Raw genomic sequence first — 22,017 nt, forward strand, 5'->3', positions numbered from 1 at the left:
AACTAGCTCTCTAGACCAGGCTGGTCTCGAACTCACAGAGATCCGCCTGCCTCTGCCTCCCGAGTGCTGGGATTAAAGGCTTGCGCCACCACCGCCTGGCTCCCCCTCCAAATTTTAAACCACCTGAAATCCTCATCAACATGAATACTGTAAAGCTCTCTGATGGGATGGTGAGCGCATCTACTAAGCTTGTGCTCATAAATGATACACTTTGGTCACTCGATTTGAACACTCTACCTCTCTCCTCCTTTTCACCCACATCTTTCATCCAGGGTTTTACTATGTAGGTTCGGCTGGCCTGGAACTCGCCTGGACCAGGCTTGCTTTCAGTTCACAGAGATCTGATCCATCTACCTCTACCTCTGAGTGCTGGGATTAAAGGCATGCACCACCATGCCTGGCCAAACAATTTCTTACTAGCTCTCATACCTCAATTGTGTGGTAATTTCTTTCACGTGATCAGGTCTTGGGAACATGAATCTCCCTTCCTCCTTTTAGAAAATAGATATTTAATTATTTCATAGGTAATTTTAAATTTTATAATGGGTCAGTATTTCTACTTATTTGTCAAAATAATGTCCAGCAAGTGAAAGTATTGTGAGAAGGTATTATTCCTGTCCCAGACTGCTTTCCTAGAACTTTCCTTCTCATCATCCTATGGGAAACATCTTGGGACCAGTTTTCCCTTGGACTTTAACAGATATTTAGAATTCAAAGCCTAGAAGCTTGTCATAGGATTGCTGCAAGTCACATAACTCCTTTGCTCATTTTATAGGAGACTAAACTGAGGTCACCTAAGGGAAAGCTCCAGGCTATACTGTTAATTCATTTGTCCAAGGCCATATAGAAAGAATGAAAACTCAGCCATTTCTAAGTCCCAGGCCAGTGAACCTCTGTGTGAAAAGAATTAATTAATATTAATCAACTGTGTATGTGCCCTGAGGGGTGTGTGTGTGTGTGTGTGTGTGTGTGTGTGTGTGTGTGCGTGTACAGGACAGATAGCTCTGCTCCAGGGGATAACTTGGCTGAGCAGTGGCCATGGCAGTTACAATTCGTCTAAGCAGTGATAGATATGATGAAGAGCCTGGGAATGGCCAAAGCAGCATTGCCCATGATGGCATGTCTGTATACTATTCCATTCCCAGACTCTCAGCCACTGGAGGTATGGGGTGCACAGTTCCATTAAGAATGCCCATGGTCTGGAACACATCCAACACAGGCGGTTCAGTGAAGACTTAAGGGTACCTAACCCAAAGAATAAGAGTTGCTCTGATAATTCATGCATTTTAATAGCCACCACAGCTCCTGGGGAGAGGAACCATGACAAAGATCATCATATAGTTGAAGGATTATACTGTTGAACAAAGAACAGAACTAGGATTGGCAGGTAGAACTCACAGATGTGCAGAAGGTCAGGTTAGCATACTTAAGAGCAGGATGCCTAAAGGCCAGTTTGCGACCACTGAAATACCTAAACAGAGCTGAGAGCATCTTTGAAAAGGATGTCAAGGGATGTTCTTTCTGTAGTGAAGGGAGTGGATGAAGCACTTTCTGCTTCTCCCAACTAACATTTTATGGCATATAGGACCTAGTTTATAGTCACCTTGAGAGCATCAAAAGCTCGAGAGACATAAGTAATTGGGATACCCTATCCTATTAAAATTCAAGATGAAACCTATCATATGATATATAAGTAGTCCAAGGAAGTAATGTGTACATGGTAGCTTGTCTTTCTGAATACATAAACTAAAAAATCCCTTAAGTTCTCCACTTCTGTCTTCCATGCATGTATTTAAACCCATGTATTTCCCCGCTCTGATCCTAAGTACATGACAGACAGGGTGCAGAGGCTTCTGTGGGGGGTCGTTCTTTAAGTAAAATGTTCCAAAGAAATCCCAATGAATGACAAAAACACCCAGGGCCTTCTAGTTTATAATGTCCACTTAAGACTACATTGGTCACACTGGTGACAAAACGCAGGCAAGCATTCGAAAAATAAGAACCACCTCCAACTGTTGCTCAGAGATTCTCAGCAGTCACACTGCTTACATGCACAGCAATGCTCCCCAGCTGATGCTCAGGAACAAAGAGTTGAGTTAGAATCCAGCAATGTGCTGTGTTTAAGGTTAGTCACCATGATCTAATCGTGTGGAAATTGATAACGTACGCTCGAGTCCATAATTAGATCAGTTTAGACTTGGATCATCTATAAACCATATATTTGAAAGTGATACTAATAGAATTTAAAGCCCAAAATAATTCAGTACAGCTTCAAAATAGTATACTAAATTGGTTTATGCATTTATCTTATTCCATGATTTCCAGTCTTGGTATCTTAATTTTTGAACAAATTTATAGATCATGTATTAGTTCCAAAGAAGTCTTTGAAAAACAAAACGAGTTTAAACGAGTGATTATTATTTATCACCTTTGTATCTGGGTTCATTGACTTACCTGGTGAACCTTTGTTGCTATTTTAATTCTGACTAGAAACTTGTGAGAGCCTTTCTATAATGAGTAAGGAGAGTACTGTTTTATACGCGTAAGGTATTCTCTGTCCCACCCTGGAGGTCTGTAAGTTCTTTTTTGGAGCTCTAATGCCATGTTTTCATGACAGACTAACTTTTTGACAGCTCCCAAGTTACAGGAAAAAAATTAAACAGCAAAAAAAAAAAAAAGGTGTTGCTGAGCTTTTACTATGAGGGTTAGGATTGGCTTAAGGGAAGGAAACTACTCCCCAAGGGATGGAACTGGTTTAAAGAACTGAAGTCAGCCAGTGCTGAATAATTATGGAGGGCTGGGGAGAGAAGGAAGGAAGGGTGGGTGGATGGAAGGAGAGAGGGAGGGAGGAAGGGAATAAACACATTATTTACAAATACTTACAGGGACATCAACGTATTTTGCTGCCGCTTTCACCTTAAACAGGAAAGAAAAGGATAACCATGAGGATTCTTAGCGGATACACAAGTACTGTGGTCACTGTTACAAGGCAACACAAGAGAACTTACAGTGTGAGATACTTACAGTGAATGACAGTATGGATGAGAAGAAAGTGCCCTCGTCATATCTGGACAGCTTGGACAGCACCCCTTCCAGCACCGACACAAACTGCAACAGAGTGCATGGCGAGCGGTGAGAACGCCTCTGTGCGTGTAGTACAAGGACAGGGCACACAACCCATAAAGAACTTTTCTAAGACAAGAAAGCCCCACAGCGAATACACTGACAGCTGAGTTCAGGCAAACTTGTAATGCTTGTTTCTGTGACTCAGAACACAAGCTCCAAGATCCCTTTCCACTGCTGGAAACAATACATTACTTTCTAAAAATAGAAATATTCTAAAAATAGAATATTTCTAAAAATAGAAATAAAATAGCATATTTGACCTGGTTTAGCTATGAATGGAGCCTTAAATTATAAACTTACTTAAAACATTGTTTTTTTTTCTGATTGAGCCATCCCTGATCATCAGTTTTATAGATGACAATGTCATGTCACAGTATCACTTTCTCTCTCCATTTCCACTTCATATCTCTAACAATCATTTACCAGACAGTTCTAATTGGGGACAGCCAAGGAACACACACACACACACACACACACACACACACACACACACACACACACACACACAGTTTTGTAACCCATAGATTGTGAGCTGGACACCTCTGCACGTAGCTCAAGAAAGTCCTTCATCCAGTGTGGTCCAGAGAAACAAAAAAGGCTGAACACCTCTGATTTAAACCATTAGTAAGTAGGAATCATTTTAAAAACATTTCAGACACTTGCAAACAATGATAGCTAAACTTAAATATCTATTATGTATGGTTTGCCTAGAGATCCACTTTTTTTTTTGACATATAAAGAGGGGACTGACCAGTGCAGACTAGGCAACAGAAGAGAGCTGAGACATTCAAAGTTTTTACAACATTGGGAAAAAGCTTGCCACACTTTAATAAGCATTTATCAGACAGTTCTAATCGTGATACTTGGGGATCATCCCTGCTTCCTGAGGAGCAGTACAATGTAGACTTCATTTGTTCTACACATGCGGGTGTTGGGGGAAGGAAGGAGTGAAATTCAAATTACTTCAGAAATGTTTCAGATACAGAAAACATTTCTTTTCCATCTCCTCTTCCCCCTTTCCTTTTTCCTCTTCCAAACCCCTCCACTCCCTCCTTCCCCATCTCTGTTTCTGTGACAGGGTGTTATGTGTCCCATTCTGGCCTTGGACGTCCATGTCTTCAAGAGTGACTGTGAACTTCTGATGCACCTGCTTTCACCTTCTGAGTGCATGCAACACCATGCCTACTTTATTTGATGCTGAGGATCAAAATTCAGGCTTTGTGCCTGCTAGGTAAGCAAGCATTCTATCAATATAGGCTGCATCCCTAGCCTGCCTGCCACCCCCTCTCTCATATATAATATATGATTGCTTTTTTTTTTTTTTTTTGAGACAGGGACTCACTATGTAGCTCTCACTGGCCTGGGACTCACTATGTAGCTCTCACTGGCCTGGAACTCACTATGTAGATCAGGCTAGCCTCAAGCTCAGGGATTCAGCTGTCTCTGCCTCCTAAGTGCTGGGATTAAAGGCACGTGTCACCACACTTAGCCCTAAAATAATACAGACATTTTCGTGTTAATAAATGCATTATTTATTGATGTGCGTGTATGACACAGTATGAACATGGAGGTCAGAGGACAAACAGTTCTCTCCATTTATCACATGGGTCCTATCCAGGAATCCAACGGAGGTCATTAGACTTAGCTGCGAGCACCCTAATTTGATGAGCCATCTCAGTGGACAATTTTATATTTCTATAACATAAAAAAGGATTCAGCAATATAAATTTGGAAAAATCTTATTTTAATGAGTGGGAACATATATCTGACGTGAAGATCAGTGAAAAAAAGTAAATTAATAAGGACGTTTTACCCTGCTTCTCTTTTCTGTATATCTAAAATAATAGGTACTATTGACAAATTACATACTCCCAAAGGGAAAATACCGACAAGGTTTTTTAAATATGAAAAGGGAAATTAACGAAGGCTCGTTTTTGTTCACATAGCAGCTTCTTCAACAAAGTGATAATAGTTCCAGGGACGTGTCTTATTAGTCTCCGGTGGCCACAGAACTCACTCTGAGTGCACAGGAGATGATCAGCTCTCCATGGCTGGTCAATTACTGCAAAATAGTTTATGCAAAAGAAACAAAAACTTCCCTGTAGGCTTCTTCACCACATCATTTGCGATATGATGTAAGAACATAGAAATACAATCATGCAAACTGCAGACCAAAGTTGTATTTCTCGAGGAGAATTACATTCAATTGGGTAACCATCTTCAGGGTTCTAAGCAGTGAAAACTGCAAAATTACAAATTGCTCAGGACTCAGAGTCTACTTACGACGTTCTTCCTGCCCACTAAGCTCTCTTAACAAGTACGACTGGCTGCCTAGCTCAACGTAATGTGGTTTGTCAAGACCCAGGAGACCAACTCTCCAGAGCTCTGTCAGACCAGGGGAAGGGAATTCCAGACTTAATGGCCCTCTGTGGAAAATGCCTCATCTCTTATAGCTCACATCTTGAGAGCAAATGTGTGCCAGGTGATCTTATTTGTCTGGAGGAGAGACAAATACTTTGGTTACCTGACAACCTGAGGCATCAAAGACACATGCCGTGTTCAGTCACTCTGCTAATACGGGTGAATACAGTAGAGGCAGAAATCCTACAGGTGAATGAGGAGACAGGCTGTAGCTCTGCTACTGTCTGGATAGATTGGGTCTTTTTGCTTCTCTTGCCTCTTGGGGAAGATGAAGTTACTAGATCACCTGACTATGATGGCACTGAGAACAGTGAGGTCATGAATAGGAAAAGATTGAAAACAGCCAATACTAAAGACATAGAAAGAAGGAGCATCTCTGCTGTGATTAAGTTATGGTCAGGATATTTCGGAATATCTGACTCTTTTAAGACACATGTAGGACAGTTGGGTGACAAGGAGTTGCTAATGAGTGTGGCTCACAGCCAGTAGGTCTGAGTCAGAGCAATCTATGGAGGTGTCTAGAGGTGGGTGGGGTTGAGGCTGTCAGACCACTTGAACTCTGCTTTTCTTTGAGCACACTGGGTGGGTAGCTTGGGAGAAAGGCTTTGAAGACAGGCGGTCTGCCCTACTGGCCTAGTTCTTCACCATAATGCCACGGAACTGAGAAAACTGAGATGATCCAGTTTAAAAAAAAATGTGCCCAAGCACCTAAGAAGTGCTTGGTGAATGTTATTATGTTATAATTATCATTAAACAATGAAGACCAAAAAGACAAGCATGGAAGAGATCTAGGTCTCTTTTTTTCAGTTACAAACAAAGTTGTGCAAGGAGAAGACATGAACACAAATGGGCATGGCATGAGCCGGATGTGGCTTATGTTATTTGGACACACGGTAAACCAAAACTTGAGGGAAAGAATGATTCTGAAAGGTTTACACTTTTTAAAAAAAAGTAGATAACCTCATGGAGGTTTGGACAGTCGGATGGCAGACATGGAGTCGATGAAATGACACTTGGGAAGCCTCCTGGATAGGAAGGAGGGAAGAAATTTCTCTATTGAGGCACCTGGTAGCCTGTCTTGTTGTCTCTGGATATATAACACTGCTGGACTATATCAGAGTAAATCCTGTACGTAGACCACAGTCATGACACACACAGCGTTCTTTGCTTTTAGTTCAACCATAGCAGGAAGCCTCTGTTTGGGTTCCTCCCTGTCCCAAATGGTCCCCAGGGAGGCACAAACACAAGAGAGACTCTAAAGGCTTATAGAGATTGCACCCCTGGGATCAACCAAGTGAGCTCCAGTTCCTACAGGAAGGTTTCCTTTGTAGGATTGTTGTTGCGGGCCTGGCGATGGAAAAGCTACCTTCCAAGTCAGACTTTATTAAAAATCAAGATTAGTGATGGCATATTTTCCCATTTGGTTTTTAATCGCACAAAACAGCAAGAATCCAATGAAATCCAGCTAAATGCTGAGCTTCCTTGCTGCATCTTTAACTGTTTCCTGTGAACTTTCTCCATACAGCTCTGGGAGATGATAAATACTTATGTCTCTGCCTTGTGCTTTCTGCTCTCCTGAGGGCGTTGGGGTGGAATGAAACACTGCAGTTTCTTTGTTTCCCTGCTCTTTATTGTGGATGTCGTGCACTGGGTTTGTTTGAGCAACATTTACCACTCGGAGTCTGGGTAATTACTGCCTTTCCCTCATGATACACACTCTCAAGGAAACGTAAGATGGCGCCACTCTGAAACAACTGGTGGGACAGACATGAGGAGTGCCACAAGGCGTGATGCTTTCAATCCCCTGCTGAATCGTAAGAGGATAGAAGAACCATTGCAACAGGCTGTGCGTGATTCATATATTCAGAGCAGGATATAAAAGCCACAAATTCTGAGAAGTGGTGGGGACGACAGGTTGCTGGGCTCTTCACACGGCTACTGCCTCTTCAGTCATGGAGTAAACAAGGGCTAGTTGCTTCATTTCATTTCCGCTGCAAAGTTTAATTTTTCTTGACAGAAAGGGCAGTTGTTCATAGTAAGACTGATCACAAAAAAGCATGTTATTGTGGGTAAAAACAAGGGAGACTCAGGCTATTGACCAGCAGATGCTTTTGTTAAGATAAGGACTAACTAGTATTAACATTTCACACACAACCAGATAATCAGAGCCTATAAGATAGGTTTTCTTCCCTCAACAAACTATCACTAACACGATGGCTCTTTCTCCGTTCTTTCTTTAGGCATGAGCCAGTTCCTTGATGCTTTGTTGTCACCCTGGAAACATCTTTCTAGATCATGGACATCTATGTGAAGGATGGGTAGTGCTTGTGTTTATTTGTAAAGTATCTTGTTCTGCAAAGACTCTCTAAGACGGTGTCCAAAACACCACACCTAGCCCAGATGTTACCTTCATTGTTTTCTTTCATTGTTTCTTCTTCCTTTGTAATCCCCAGTGCAGTGGCCTGCCTTAGTTCCCACCTCCCTGGGAAGAACCCTTAACGGCATTTGCCATACCTTTGAAGCACATACTTGGATTTAATCAGGTACCTTCTGCATAGATGGCGCTGATCCAAAGAAGCAAATTTAATCAAAATAATTTTACCATGCTGAGCTGGCAAGATATTATTATCACATCAAGGTAGTTAAGTGATATTTCCTCTCTGTCCACCTTATTCCTCAGAGGAATTTGGGATAAAGCATTCTGTGTTCTTAGAAAGAGCATGTGGACCCTCACATTACTTTATGAATCTACATATCTATATCTATACACTCAGTGAGAAAGTATTTCCCTTACAATATTCTGTTCTCCTTTTTTCCTTTCCAACAATATTTGAGGATCAAGGAAGTTGAGCATTCTTGCAATGCTCTTTTAATTCATACCCAGACAAACAGTGCCTCAGTGATGAGAAGACATTCTGACTGGTGTTCACTTTTGTATTCTTAATTCTTGACAAAGAACCAATGTCCCAAGGTTTTTTTTTTTTTCTTTCTGGTATCTGCACCACTACATGCAATGATTTCCATTTTCATCTTCCTGTCCAAACCAGTCTTGTGTGCATGCAGGTGCGGAACTAACATCCAATGAGCAGGCCTTGGGGCTGGCTTGTACAAACCATACACAAGGAAGACTAGAGGGTGGTGTTGCTACTCTTTCCCTCTGTGATCTTCTTGAGTTCTGTAGGGAGCTGTAGAAGTGATACAGGTTTAGGGGCCAGTAGGATTCTCCTAGTATGACCTCAATTGTCTCTTTTCTCATTTATAAATGGGTGAACTGTAATGTGGACACTAGTTCCACCCTGGGGAGATGGGACCCCACAGATGGGTCTCCCATCCTTTCTCTCAGTCAGAACAGCTTAACTTCAGTGAGTGTTACGTGTTGTTTCTCTTATTATCCCAGATTTTGAGTGACTTAACTAATTTTTAACACAAGGTGGCAATCGCTATAACATTTAGCATTAGACTGAGAGTTAGTGTTCTATCTTCCATTTTTTTTCCCCCTTGGTAAAAATGTTCTCAGTTCCCTTCTGTTTTCTACGTCTCCTCTGGGGGCTGCAGTTACAGCCCCTCAGGGCTGGGAGTAACAGCTACTGAGGGTGCATCCTTTCAAATTATCACATTGATAATTTCAGCCCGTCCACTTCCCCTCCCCCCTCCATATCTAAGGATCTCTACTGGCATCTCCCTTGGATATCTCAAACTTAATCATACTGTGAGCTATCATGTCATCAGGACCTTTCTTCTCCAAATCTGTTTCTCTTTGCAGGGCACCCGAATCACCGGATGACACTTGATTCTTTTCTGTGAATCATGTCATAAACCTAAGGGTAGCCCTCTCAATGTTTGCCGCCTCGGCACGGTGGTAAATCCTGCTCATGATACATCTTAAATGCTTGGGATTAGTTTCCTAGAGGTCAAAGTAGAAACCGTCTGTGAAGTCTGTTTGCTATAGGCCATCTGACGCATCTTCTAATACAGAGCTGGTTAATTCTTCACCCCGCCTTGCACCTCTCCCATCTTCTCAGTGACTTCCTACTGCTCTTGGGATCAAGGCTCAAAGCTCCTTAGCACATCCTATCAGCTTCTCCTCACCTCTTTCAGCTTCATTTTACACCAGGCCCTGGTGCCTGCAGCGTCTTCCACCTAACTGCTATGTCCCTCTTTTTTTTTTTTTTTGGTTGACTCTTTCATTGTTTAGAACACAGCCTCTGCTTGAGAAAACCTGCGCTGTCCTCCAACTACATTGAGGCACTGTGCCATATGGTTTGTGATACACCACACACCCGTCTGGACGGAATGTTTGTTAGCTCGCTTCTCCCAAGGGTTCAGACAGCTCCCCAAAGAGCAGGACCATGTCTGTTTTGCTAGCACTGTATTCCTGGCGTTGAACACACTGCCTGGCACACAGCTATATCTTGAAAATCATGGATGCCTCATGATCATGAGAACCGATGCTTTTTTTCTTGTCCTTTCCATTTAAATCTTTTAAAACAATAGGTACTCTCATGAAAAGCGATTTATTCAGTGTTCCATGTCACAGACAGAACTGACCCAGAGCACTGGCAGTGAAGCAGATTTGTTCAGTATTTTCCAGATGTAACTTTCATATTCTTTTACTACTAGTCACTCAACAAACCCCGTTGCACGAGAAGCACTCCACATAGTATATAGTTTGACGGAGAAAGAGAATGAGATTCTTGACTGCAAGAGACAGAGAGACTCACATGCGGACACACGGTAAGTGATGGAGAAAGGTGTGGGTAAACAAATTGAAGTTGGCTAGGGGGGTTATATGGCTTCTAAGAAGGAAATCGGAGACTATTTCAGTGGAACTACAGGAATAAAGGGAGAAAGAGCTTCTGAGCAGGGAGTCAGGTTGTGAAATGGTACAGAGCTTAAACAGGCAATAGAGAAGTCACTAGGATGCTGGAAACACTAGAGCCTGGGTGGGATGTGAGTAGGAGTGTCTGAGGGACAAGAGGGATGAGCCTGGAAAAAACAGGGAGGTGACATCTGGTGTATGCGTGAGCCTCTTCCAAACTACTCTGAGGATTCTTACTCTTCTGTGTGGCATTACTCTTAGTTATTAGGGTAGGGAGGAAAGGATACTAGGGAAGGTTGAGGTATGGAAAATGTCCTCCCAAACACTGCGTCACCAAAGACAACAAGCACTTCTCATGGGACGTTAACAAAACTCAAGTGAAAGGTGCAACTGAGAAACCGATGTCAAAGCCGTAAGGCACAGCCAACCACAGGGAGCACCTTGAAGACACGGCCTCCCTTGTGTTCTGTAAGGCACCCCAGCTGCATTGCAGAGGCCTGACTAGTGGAAGGGAAGCATGGTGGCAATCTCTGAAGTATGGGTTTAAACAAAAATTGAAAAGAGGGTAGCAGTGAGAATAGAGTGGAGAAGAAAAGGGCATGTTCAGGAGATTGACTCAATAGGCTCTGGTACCCTCTCCTGTGAGGAGCTTCAGAGGATTCTAAGAAGGCAAGGATCCCAGGATGAAGATGCTTTTACAATGTGGAGACAATTAACATCAATCAGTGGACTCAGGAAATGCCGAGGAACAGCATTGAGTTTGAAGTTGATGCTCACATTCTCACAAAAACTGACTTGTGGAGGTAGGCAGGAGGCCACTGGAAATATGGGCTTGTAGTCAAACACAAGAGCAACAATAAGAACGTGGTTTATCATTTAAATAGTACTTAAAGTATACAAGCTTCTGCCCTAAGATTATCTGCATTAGCCTAGTCGTGACGATGCATGCCTTGATCCCAGCACACGGGAGGCAAAGACAGGCTGACCTCTACAGAGTTCAAGATCATCCTGATCTACAGAGCAAATTCCCAACCCTCATGTCAGGTAGTTTACTACCACCGGAACATGGGGCATCTCATGCTTCTGGCTCTGTGGTGTGTGCATGCCCACACACATGTGTATGTGCATGCCCACACACAGACATACATATTTGAAAACACTAATAAAAAATCTGAAAAACACAAAAATGGAAACCCAACTACCAGAAACTGTGAGATACACCAATGCAGGAAAGCATTGAGTGACTATGTTAAAAAAACACAAATAATAAATTAACAATGTGCAAGGTCTCAACAAAATCCATAATTAGCAGATATAATTAAAAACCAGAGAAGCAAATAATAGTGACATAAAAGAGTAAAATGGAGAGTTATTCTTATAAAAAAATAAAATTGATGAACCCTTAGCCAAACTCACTAAAAGAGAGAAAAGACCTGATAAATAAATAAACAGAAGAGCAAGTGAGTGAGAGATGGAGACACACACACATCACAGAGACAGACAGACAGACAGACAGACAGATAGATGAGGGGTAGAGACTATACACAAATAGGTTCATTAAGGAGTGTATTTTACAAATTTTATTATGTATGTATGTGTACAGGAATTTTGCCTACATGTTTATCTGTACCCACGTGGGTGCCTAGTGCCTGAGGAGGCCGGAAGAGGGCATCATATCCCTGAGACTGGAGTTACAGACAGTTGTGAGCCGCCAGGTGGCTACTGGGAATCAAACCTGAGCTGTCTGGAAGAGCAGCCAGTATTCTTACTTCTGAGCCATCTTTCCCGCCCATCTTTTAAGAATATTTTTAAACTTAAACTGCAGTAAATTGAAAAATATGTAACACATAACCAAATTCCAAATTGAAGCAAAAAGGTGTGACATATCAACAATAAATAATGAGTTGAAACTGTCATAGAAGTAAAACTAAGCTAAACAAAGACAATCCCAGGGCTGGACAGATTCACAGCCTAATTCCATCAGACATTTAAAGCAGAACAAACCCTAGTACATCTCCAGCTATTTCTTGGAATAGAAAGGGAAGGATGCTTATATTAAATATAGACCCTTCTCCTCTTCCCAGATGTCTCATTTAGAGAGAACAAAGACTAAGGTATTGTACAATGTATTTTACCAGCACACACGTAATTTTCTGGCATGTTGACATCTAAGAACTGTTTCATAAAAATATTTTCTTTCCTTAATGAATAAACCCACCATTTATCCACTCCTCAGACCCTGGCAGTTGGCCCACTTGGAGACCATGTCAGTTGGCTCAAGCAAAATTTCTTCCCATGGTGACTGATGAAAGGTGTTTCTGTCTAAAGGTAATTTGTAAATATTGGACAAAGCAACTGGTTGTTTTGGAGGAATGGGCACCAACACATGGATGATGAAATCAGAGAAGGATGATAAATAAACCTTTATCCAGCCTAAATAAGTGGAATGCACAAAGTGTCTGATACAGAATTCAAAGCAATCACGCTAAAAAAGCTTACTGAGACCCCATTGCTAAAGACACCACTTACTTTGATCAGAGGAAATGAAGACACCAAGGTGATACTGGCCAGGAAGATTCCTCCCTGCTGGTGATTGGCTTTCAGACTGGAAGGTGCTATTCAGGCTAAAGGGAGGGGGCACAGCTGTGAACCCTGTGAACTACAATGGCAACCAGTGTGGCAAGGTATGTCCAAGGGCTCGATAGCGGCAGAAATGCTATGGGAATACCCAACTCTTTCAGAGAAGATTTAAGACCAGTTCCACAGGAGAAAATACATGCCTAGTGCTGTAAATCTAGCTAAGAATCCATGGTTGTGGAGTTCATAGGCTCTGGGTGTTAATCTACTATTATTTTGTTAAATGGGCACAGTGTCAACCTGTTGTGGGAGGTCCTTCCACTCCTCCAGCCAATAGCCATTGAGATACCAGCCCATTGGGGCGTGGTCTCTCTCCCTTTAAAAAAGCGGCCACTTCCCTTCTCACTCTCTTATTCTGTTGAGGGAGCTGCGGGCCTCTTCCCACAGCCTGGCTCCCGGCCGTCTGGCTAGCTTATGCCCCAGAAATAACAACACACAAACTGTATTCATTTAAACACTGCTTGGCCCATTATATCTAGCCTCTTCTCAGCTAACTCTCGCACCTGGACTAGCCCATTTCTAATAATGTGTGTAGCACCCCAAGGTGCGCTTACCGGGAAGATTCTAGCCTACGTCCATCCTGGGTCGGAGCTTCATCGTGTCTGCCCCAGAGAGGAGAGTTATCATGTCTGCCCCCAGAGAGGAGAGCTATCGAGTCTGAGCTCACTTCCTCTTCCTCCCAGCATTCTGTTCTGTTTACTCCACCCACCTATGTTCTAATCTATAAAATGGGCCAAGGCAGTTTCTTTATTAGCCGATGACCTTCCTTCATCATCAACCTGCCCTCTAAACTGACATTCTTATGCCCATGGATTAGTGCAGATTCTAGGTCACAATGGACAGTTTGGGTTTTTATTTTTGGACAGTGATTGCCAGCTAAAGCTGAAGTTCAATGCTAGTCAAAGTGTATTGAATAAACACCTGTAGTATACTCAGCTACAAATGGAACCATCTCGGAAGAAGAGGATAAAGAGCCAGAGATTGGAGAGGGCTGCAGCTGACAAATACCCTGGATATAATGGGACTACTAAATGATGAGCTCACAGAAGCTGTGGGTGTCTCCTCTAGAGCTACCAAGTTAAATACAGTCAGGGTTCAAGCTTGGAGTGGGAGGGGCACATGAGCCCATTCCCCTTGATGAGGACCTGTTGATAATTGATAGCATCTAGGGGAAGTGAGCGTCGGTTTTCTTTAAGGGTATGGCTCCTGGTAGGTCTACTGTGTTCTGTTGCATGGCCTCATACCCATAAATATATAGGTAGCACAAATTGGACTTGGTGGATTATTAAAATTAAAAAAGGGCACAAGGTTGTATGAATGAGGAGTGGATCTGGGGTGGGCCTGGGAGGAGATACGAGGAGGAATTTGAGGTGAATATGACCAAAATATAGTATATTCATGTATAACAGTCTGAGATAATTAATAAAGTATCATATTAACAAAGCAGTTTACTACACTATATGAGAACACATGAGCTGGGGGAATCAGGAAAACACATAAATAATAAGTTTAATAAGGAGACAAATAATAACAAGAATCTCTATGATAGAAGTCCATAAAGGCTGAATTGAAAAAAATCAACTTTAACAGTGAGCTTTAACAGCTAATAAAGGGCAGAAAGAAACATTAAACCACAACAACAGCAAAAAAAGCCCAAGTCATCTGAAAGTAGTATCCAGTCAGAGGAGAGAAAAAGAACAGCATGAAAGAGTGAAGGAAATTCAAGGAATTCTTGCTCTATTTTCTGACTGCAGACACAGTGTGACCAGCCCTGTGTCTGTCCCTAAACATGATAAACTGTAGTTTCTGAAACTGTCAGTTCAGGGAGACCCTTCTTTCCTTGAGTTCTCTTCCTCATGGATATGATCAAGAAAAGTAGTGGGTACAGGCAGCAGTATTCTCGACCATTTTTCTTCATGGTTATTTCATATGCCAAAACCTTTTCCCAGACAATTTGGAACATACACACAAAGGGAAAAAATATGACACCAACTATAATCTCACTACCTAGCACAACCTCTGTGAGCCTTGGGGTGCAAACCCAGATCATAATCTCACTACCCAGCACAACCTCTGTGAACCTTGGGGTTCAAACCCAGATCATACGTCACCCTTTCAAGAACTCATCTTTTATCCACTTGCTACTATATTTTAAAACATACTTTATCATTAAGACTCCCAAATCACAGATTAATATAAATATCTGACACAACAAACATCAAAATCTATATAGATATAATTTGTACATCTCTGAGTACTCTGAAATATGCAAAAAGGCAAAAGGATATTAACACATTTTATATTTCTGAAATACCTTCCAGACAGGCTGTAACAATTTAGATCCTGTACACATGAAACTTGAGTGGCTCAGTTCATGCTTTTCAACAGTGTTAACTTAAAATCATCTAAGTTCATTTATTGGAAAAGCTGGTATCCGCACTCCTTAAATTATTTGTTGTAATAGGAGTGGCGGGGCTGCGTCCCCAGCACCCCAGCCACACCCCGGCCGCCTGGCTAGCTTATGCCCCGAAATAATTACATGGACACTGTATTCTTTTAAGCACTGCTTGGCCCATTTCTATCTAGCCTCTTTTAGGCTAACTCTCGCACCTGGACTAGCCCATCTCTAATAATCTGCTGTAGCCCACAAGATGGCTTACCAGGGAGATTCTAGCCTATGTTCATCCTGGGTCAGAGCTTCATTGTGTGTGCCTCAGAGAGCAGAGCTCTCGCCTCTGCCCGCAAGAGTGGAGCATCGTGTCTCTCTCGGGCGTCTGCCCCCGAGAGGAGAGCTGTCGAGTCTCTGAGCTCACTTCCTCTTCCTCCCAGCGTTCTGTTCTGTTTACTCCTCCCACCTATGTTTTAACCTATCAGGGCAAGCAGCTTCTTTATTTAATTAACCAATGACCTTCCTCCATCAATTATTAATGAAGATTGATTTTGTTTTGTCTTTTTCAAGGCAGGGTTTCTCTGTATGACAGCTCTGGCTGTCCTGGAACTTACCAGGGTGGCCTTGAACTCACAGAGATCTGCCTGCCTCTGCCTCCTGAGTGCTGGGACTAAAGGCATGCACCACCATGCCCAGAGAAGATTAATATTTTTATATTGTTAGCTAAACACCATATCCCTTACTTATAAAACTGGTGTTGGTTTTTCTCTGCAGTGGATATATTCTTTCAGTTGCTTTATGAAACCTCTTCTGACGTCTTTGAGATAAAGGTTGAAGGGCTAGATGCAACTGCTCATGTCAAAGTTCCACTTAGAGAATATCCATTTTCTTTCTCCAGCATTTAAAAGCCAATTAATAATTGTGCATCTTTACAGAGTATATAATGTTTTGGTACATTTATACACTGTGTGCTTCAACACAGGATACTTAATTTTACCATCATCACTTCTTCCCGATGAGAACATTATAAGCTCATCTCTTCTAGGTGTTTTGGATTAGATGATTCAATAATCACAAACATCAATGCTCTTAGTGTAAAGTCTTTATCTATCTCATGTGGCTAGGACCTTGAACCCATTAGCCAATGAATTCTCTACCTCTTTAAGTTCTTGGTGCTGTCAGCATCACTTCCTTAGTAAGCTTTGATTTCAAATGATACCTATGTTTGTGGCCATGCCTCTGTGAACATGCCCAATCTTTGCAAACTATATCCATAGCCATCTGTTATGTCTTAGTGGCCTCTAAGTCACATAATTGCTAAATGGCAAAGCCATTTATTGCTGACTTTCATGTATACAATGAAATACTGTTGCATTTATTGAAGGCATTCCAAGCAGCAAGCAGAAAATTTGGGGGGTGAAGTTCTGATACGATCCTGCCAGTTTTGTCTGTGCTTAAGGCTAGATCTCCAGCCCTAGGGAGATCTACAACAAACAGGCTAAATTCATAGACTGAAGATACTCAGATTTGCTTTGAAAGGAAAACGGCGAGCGTGAATGTGATATAATAAAGAATTCTTGGAAAGGAGAATTGTTTTGCAAAGGAAAACAGTACAAGAAATGACAAAATTCTTCACGCAAGCAATCAAACAAATCAATCCCCACAGTGTTGACACAGTGTTCATTTTCTTGTTTGGAGTTTTTCTCAAAACTGAAACAACTTTGCTTCGTGTGTTTGTGTTTGTGTCTATGTGTGTGTACTCTTGCATGCATTTACTTATTTTGTTTTGCTAGTGATTGAGTCCTGGGCCTTGTACATGCCAGGTAGGCACTCTGGCACTAAGTTATACCCCAGTCACATTTATTTTTTAAACTACCATTTCACACTTAGATATTTATAAACATAAGAGATATCAAAAATTTTCATTTGATGATTATTTCTTAATTTCATTTGCAAAGGAGAAAAAAATGATACATTACCTTTGAAACTAGCAGTGCAATGATTTCTTTCACAGTGTTGTCAATCAAATCATCTATTTTTGAATGGTACTGTTGCTAGGTTTGAAAAGACAAAATGCATTAGTGGATACAGACGTGAATTCTTTGCTGTAAGTCATGACGGTTATAAAGCTACTAGGTACGGCATATCAAATTTACTTAAAATGATTGTTTTGAACATTTAAAGGACAAAGCTGTGACAACGATCCATCCAGTCAACACTTTTTTATGTTGCGGTTGGAAAAATTTCCCATGTGCGCTGTTGAGTTAAGCAGCTAATGGGGTTATTACGGCGGCTGAATTGAGTCCTTATCCGTATTCAGGCAGAGGAATGTGAAGGGTGCTTTTTGTCTTCTCCTCTGTAATGAAGGTGGCCCTGTATTTTTCTAAAGGGTTGGTTTAGCCAGAGAAACAAGGGGACTCAAAGGAGATTTAATTAATACAGCATTTCATGTCTGGCAACTCTCATTCATAAGTTATTTTAAATGTGCTCTAGAAATAAAATGCGCTGCCAATTGTTCTCCCTAAAAGGAGACTTTTTGTCAGCCCAGGAGCAGCAGCGTATACAATTCTTACAACATGTTCAAGCAAGGGCAAAATTAAAATTTCATCAACAAAAGGGAATAGATGGTAACAAATTAATAGGCCATAAAAGCTATAATGAAACGACACTGCTCCCCATAGCTTTATTACTGCTTCCTCACCAACAAGATGTCTTTAAATAAATACAAAAAAGATGTATTTAAAAGAAACCTGAAAGACTCCTGCTTTTGCTTTCTTCTCTAAAGATTACTAGAAGGCTCCTTTATTAAATTAGCAGAAGCTTGGGCTTCCTGGCATATGTAGGCACCTCTATTTAAACAGCAATTCTTTCTTTGGAAGCATTTATCTGACAGCAGATTGTCCCCAATGGCCACTTCACAGAAAATGCGACTTGTAAAGACTAACCCTATCCTGATGATCAAGGCTTCCAGGAACAGAGCGCATAGTGCACAGACTAAAAGTACTCATGTCAGGATAAACATTAGACCAGCTTCACAGCTGCCAGCTGAATGGTTCCCTAAGTTCGATGTATTTGAAAGCCATTTTTCTTCCTTCGGAAAACATGTCTCAAAGTTTCCACACAGAACAAAACATCAACTCAGGCTCGCTTTGGAATACGAGGAAATGATCCCCACACCCTCAAGGGCTCTAATAGCTAGAGTGGTCATCATCTCCTTGTGTAAGTAATGAAGAATAATGTTGGAGCTTCCAAGTTATTTTCTTTCTTTTTCTCTCTCCTCCCCTTCACCCCCCCCCCCAGTGTGTGTGTGTGTGTGTTTGTGTGTGTGTGTTGACATTAGTCTCAGATTAACCACATGCACTTGATCACTGAGATTTCTGGTATGTAGTAATTGTTTGGTTCACTTAAAACCTTGCTGACTCCCAAATCTTTGGTCCCCAGAGAACAAAGAGAACAGGCGTTTGAACATAGTGGGTGAATTCACACTGCAGGAGAGTTGGAATGTTGGTATAGGAAATGAGACAATTTAAAAAAAAAAATTGAAGCGAAAGAGTGATGTTCAGTCAAACAAGCTGACTGGTAGGTAGTCGAGTTAATGCCCTGGACCATGAACACGCCTCAGGGCCAATGCAATGGTTTCAGTACTCGGACTAAGTGATTTGTAGGGTGAAACCCAACAGATACCCTTGCAGAAGGGCCTCCCAGCCCCAGTCAAAAGCTGCACAAGGAACTGGGTGTTGAAAGAGCTTATGCAAATGAGTTTTGCCTCTCCCCTTTCATGTCCCTGCTCCAGACCCATGTCTATGCAGCACAAAGGAATGTCTGCTGTCATGGCCCTTCTGTGGGGAGGAACCGCAAAGAGATACAGGAGACAGACATGAGCTTCCTACATTCCACCAAAATGGAAACAGTCCACAACAGGAAAGTGCTACTGAGACCCACGGTCCCTCAAACATGTTCTTAAACATGCCTGGGCCTCAAGCCTTTACCTGCCATTGATTTCATATTTTCACTCTTTAAATATTTTAAAAAAAATATTTTATTGTATTTATTCTTCATGTGTGTATGGATATCTTGCCTATATGTCTTGCCTGTTTGGTGCCGCAGGAGGCCAGTAGAAGGCATGGGTTTTCTGGGTCTGGAGTTATAGACAGTGTGAACCAACATGTGGGTGCTAAGAGTTGAACTCAGATCCTCTAGACGTACAGCCACTGTTTTTAACTACTGAGTCATCTCTCTAGCTTCCATATTTTAATTCTCAAGAAACAAAATGTCTCAGAATGCTAGTACATATAAGATACTAGAGGTTACACATTAAATTTTTCCATTGGATTAATTCCGGCCATTCTTAAAACCAGTCATGAGCCACTCAAGAAGTCATTTATACTCCTTTTACTGAAAGGCTTAGAAAGTCAATGAATCTTGGGGGGGGGTCAAGAAATTCTGATAATGTACAATCTATTGATATACTTTCTTTGATTCCTGATATAGACATAGAGCACGAGAAGAAAAGAAAGGACGAGAGAGAGAGAAATGACTGTATAAGAACGAGTGAAGTTAAAACAAAAAACAAAAGGATCAAAACCTTTAATCTATTATTTCAGAGGTCAATAAGTATGGGGGTCACTAGATTTAAATACTATGGGAGTCAGCTGCTATAGATTCATCCCATCCTCTGGGAACACCAGCCAAAATGTAGTATGAACATCCATATTTTAGGTATCCATTCTGCAAAGACAGCAAACCATAGGTATGGGTTATATGGGTATGCCAATACAGGTATAAGAAAGCTAGTAAATTATTTCAGTAGACCTGGTGGCTTCCCAAGATAAAAGGTAACACTCTAAATCACAAGATAGCAACAAACAGGATTTTTCTGTAAAGCTATCTTTATTTATTGCCTAAGCTAAAACCAACACATTGTTTTCCACTTCAATGAACAGATAACATCGTTGGTAAAAATTTAGAAAGTTTTTGTCCCTGACTACAAAAACTTTCATAAATGATGTATGTGTATGTGTGTGTGTGTGTACGTGTGTGTGTATGTGTGTGTGTGTATGTGTGTGCACATGTGTGTACGGGTGTCTTCATACATGCAAGTTAGAGGTCAACCTTGGGCTATTCTTTGGCAGTTGTTTATCTTGTTTGTTGATACAGGGTCTCTCAATGGTCTGGGGGATTTCCAATTTAGCTAGACATGCAAGCCAACACATCCCAGGGGTCCTTCTGTTTCTGCCTCCATGATCTCAGAGTGCAATCCTGCATCCCAAGCATTTGCAGGCGGCTTCCAGGGACTGAATTCAGGTCCTTATGCTCATATTGCAAGCACTGTGCTGATTAAGCCATCTCCCCAGCTTCAAAACCTTTGCAAATTCTTGTAAAAACATCTACATTTATTTAAAAATATTCTTTTTTTAATTTTTAATGTTTATTTATTTATTATGTATACAATATTCTGTCTGTGTGTATGCCTGCAGGTCAGAAGACGGCACCAGATCCCATTACAGACAGTTGTGAGCCACCATGTAGTTGCTGGGGACTGAACTCAGGACCTCTGGGAGAGCAGCCAGTGCTCTTAACCTCTGAGCCATCTCTCCAGCCCCCTAAAAATATTCTTATTGGGCTATTTCAAGTCAAACTGCTAGTCCTATGTACCATAGTGTTGGCAGAATGTAGCTCAGTTGCAAGCTGATTTTTTTTTTTCCACATCTGCCCTCAAAAGCAAACAGGTTATATCTTTCTTCTTCTGAGACGGAATCTCAATTTACATTTGGGCAATCATTTAGAAATCCTTGCTTCAGAGCTCAGGCACGTTTAAAATCCTGGCATTGCTCCACTCAGTTGGATAGCATCATTTCACTGGACTGTTCACATGCAAATATGTTGGAAACTGAGACTGACCAAACGCCAGTGCAGCCTAGACTTTGGCCCTTGTTTTGGGTTGCATTAGTAGGACTGGTCTGCTTCTTCTGGGAATGGGAAAACTCCCCTTAACTAATAACTAATCCTGTCCAAGTAGGACCACTGGTTCACCTGAGCTACACACTGATTTGTTCAAATTCTCACTTCTTTATTCTCGGTCAATGGGACCAGGGTGACGTGGCTCAGGGGGTAGATGGAGGTCTACAGCATAGGTAGTCATCCGCTTTTCTATAGTAATGGATACTAAGGATTTAAAACAATGTGGTGGTTTTATGATCTCAACATCGGTCCTGCGGGACTGGCCTAAGTCTGCTGACTCATTATAAACACCTGTCATGTGAGTAGACCATTCAGTCACTAATCACTTCATTAACCCCTATACTGGGCCTCAGAGAGCATCTTTGCCTCATCACGTATCACAAAAGAAAATAGAATTGCGATCTGGGGACACAGGCAGGTCTTTGGTGTGGTTAGGAGTGGAGGGATTTTTAATTTCGTCAATGACAATATATTATTCATAACAAATTATTAGAGTTCAGTGAGTTAGCGTCCTTTCTGTTTCATTCATAATTTTTCATAGTACATGTTTTACATGTTTCTGAACTGTCCATTAATCTAGTTTTGTTAACAACTCTGTTACTCTCTGGAACAATTTCAAATCCTGGCAGAGAGGAGAGAGACAGAGACAGAGAGAGACAGAGAA

At 41.6% G+C, this 22,017-nt stretch overlaps 1 protein-coding gene across 7 annotated transcripts in view; it reads right to left on the reverse strand.

The window, feature by feature from the left end:
- The window catches only part of Cadps2 (calcium dependent secretion activator 2), a 520,741-nt gene that overhangs the window by 36,131 nt on the left and 462,593 nt on the right, over nucleotides 1–22,017 (reverse strand). For all 7 annotated transcript variants that reach the window (XM_026788548.1, XM_026788546.1, XM_026788543.1 and 4 more), the window contains 3 exons: nucleotides 17,372–17,446; nucleotides 3,025–3,108; nucleotides 2,884–2,916 (listed from right to left, as the gene is read on the reverse strand). In XM_026788548.1, coding sequence (XP_026644349.1) covers nucleotides 2,884–2,916; nucleotides 3,025–3,108; nucleotides 17,372–17,446 — 192 coding nt within the window. The remainder of the gene's footprint in view (nucleotides 1–2,883; nucleotides 2,917–3,024; nucleotides 3,109–17,371; nucleotides 17,447–22,017) is intronic.

Source organism: Microtus ochrogaster, unplaced genomic scaffold (genome assembly GCF_000317375.1).
Source record: "Microtus ochrogaster isolate Prairie Vole_2 unplaced genomic scaffold, MicOch1.0 UNK4, whole genome shotgun sequence".
Taxonomy (NCBI): Eukaryota; Metazoa; Chordata; class Mammalia; order Rodentia; family Cricetidae; genus Microtus; species Microtus ochrogaster.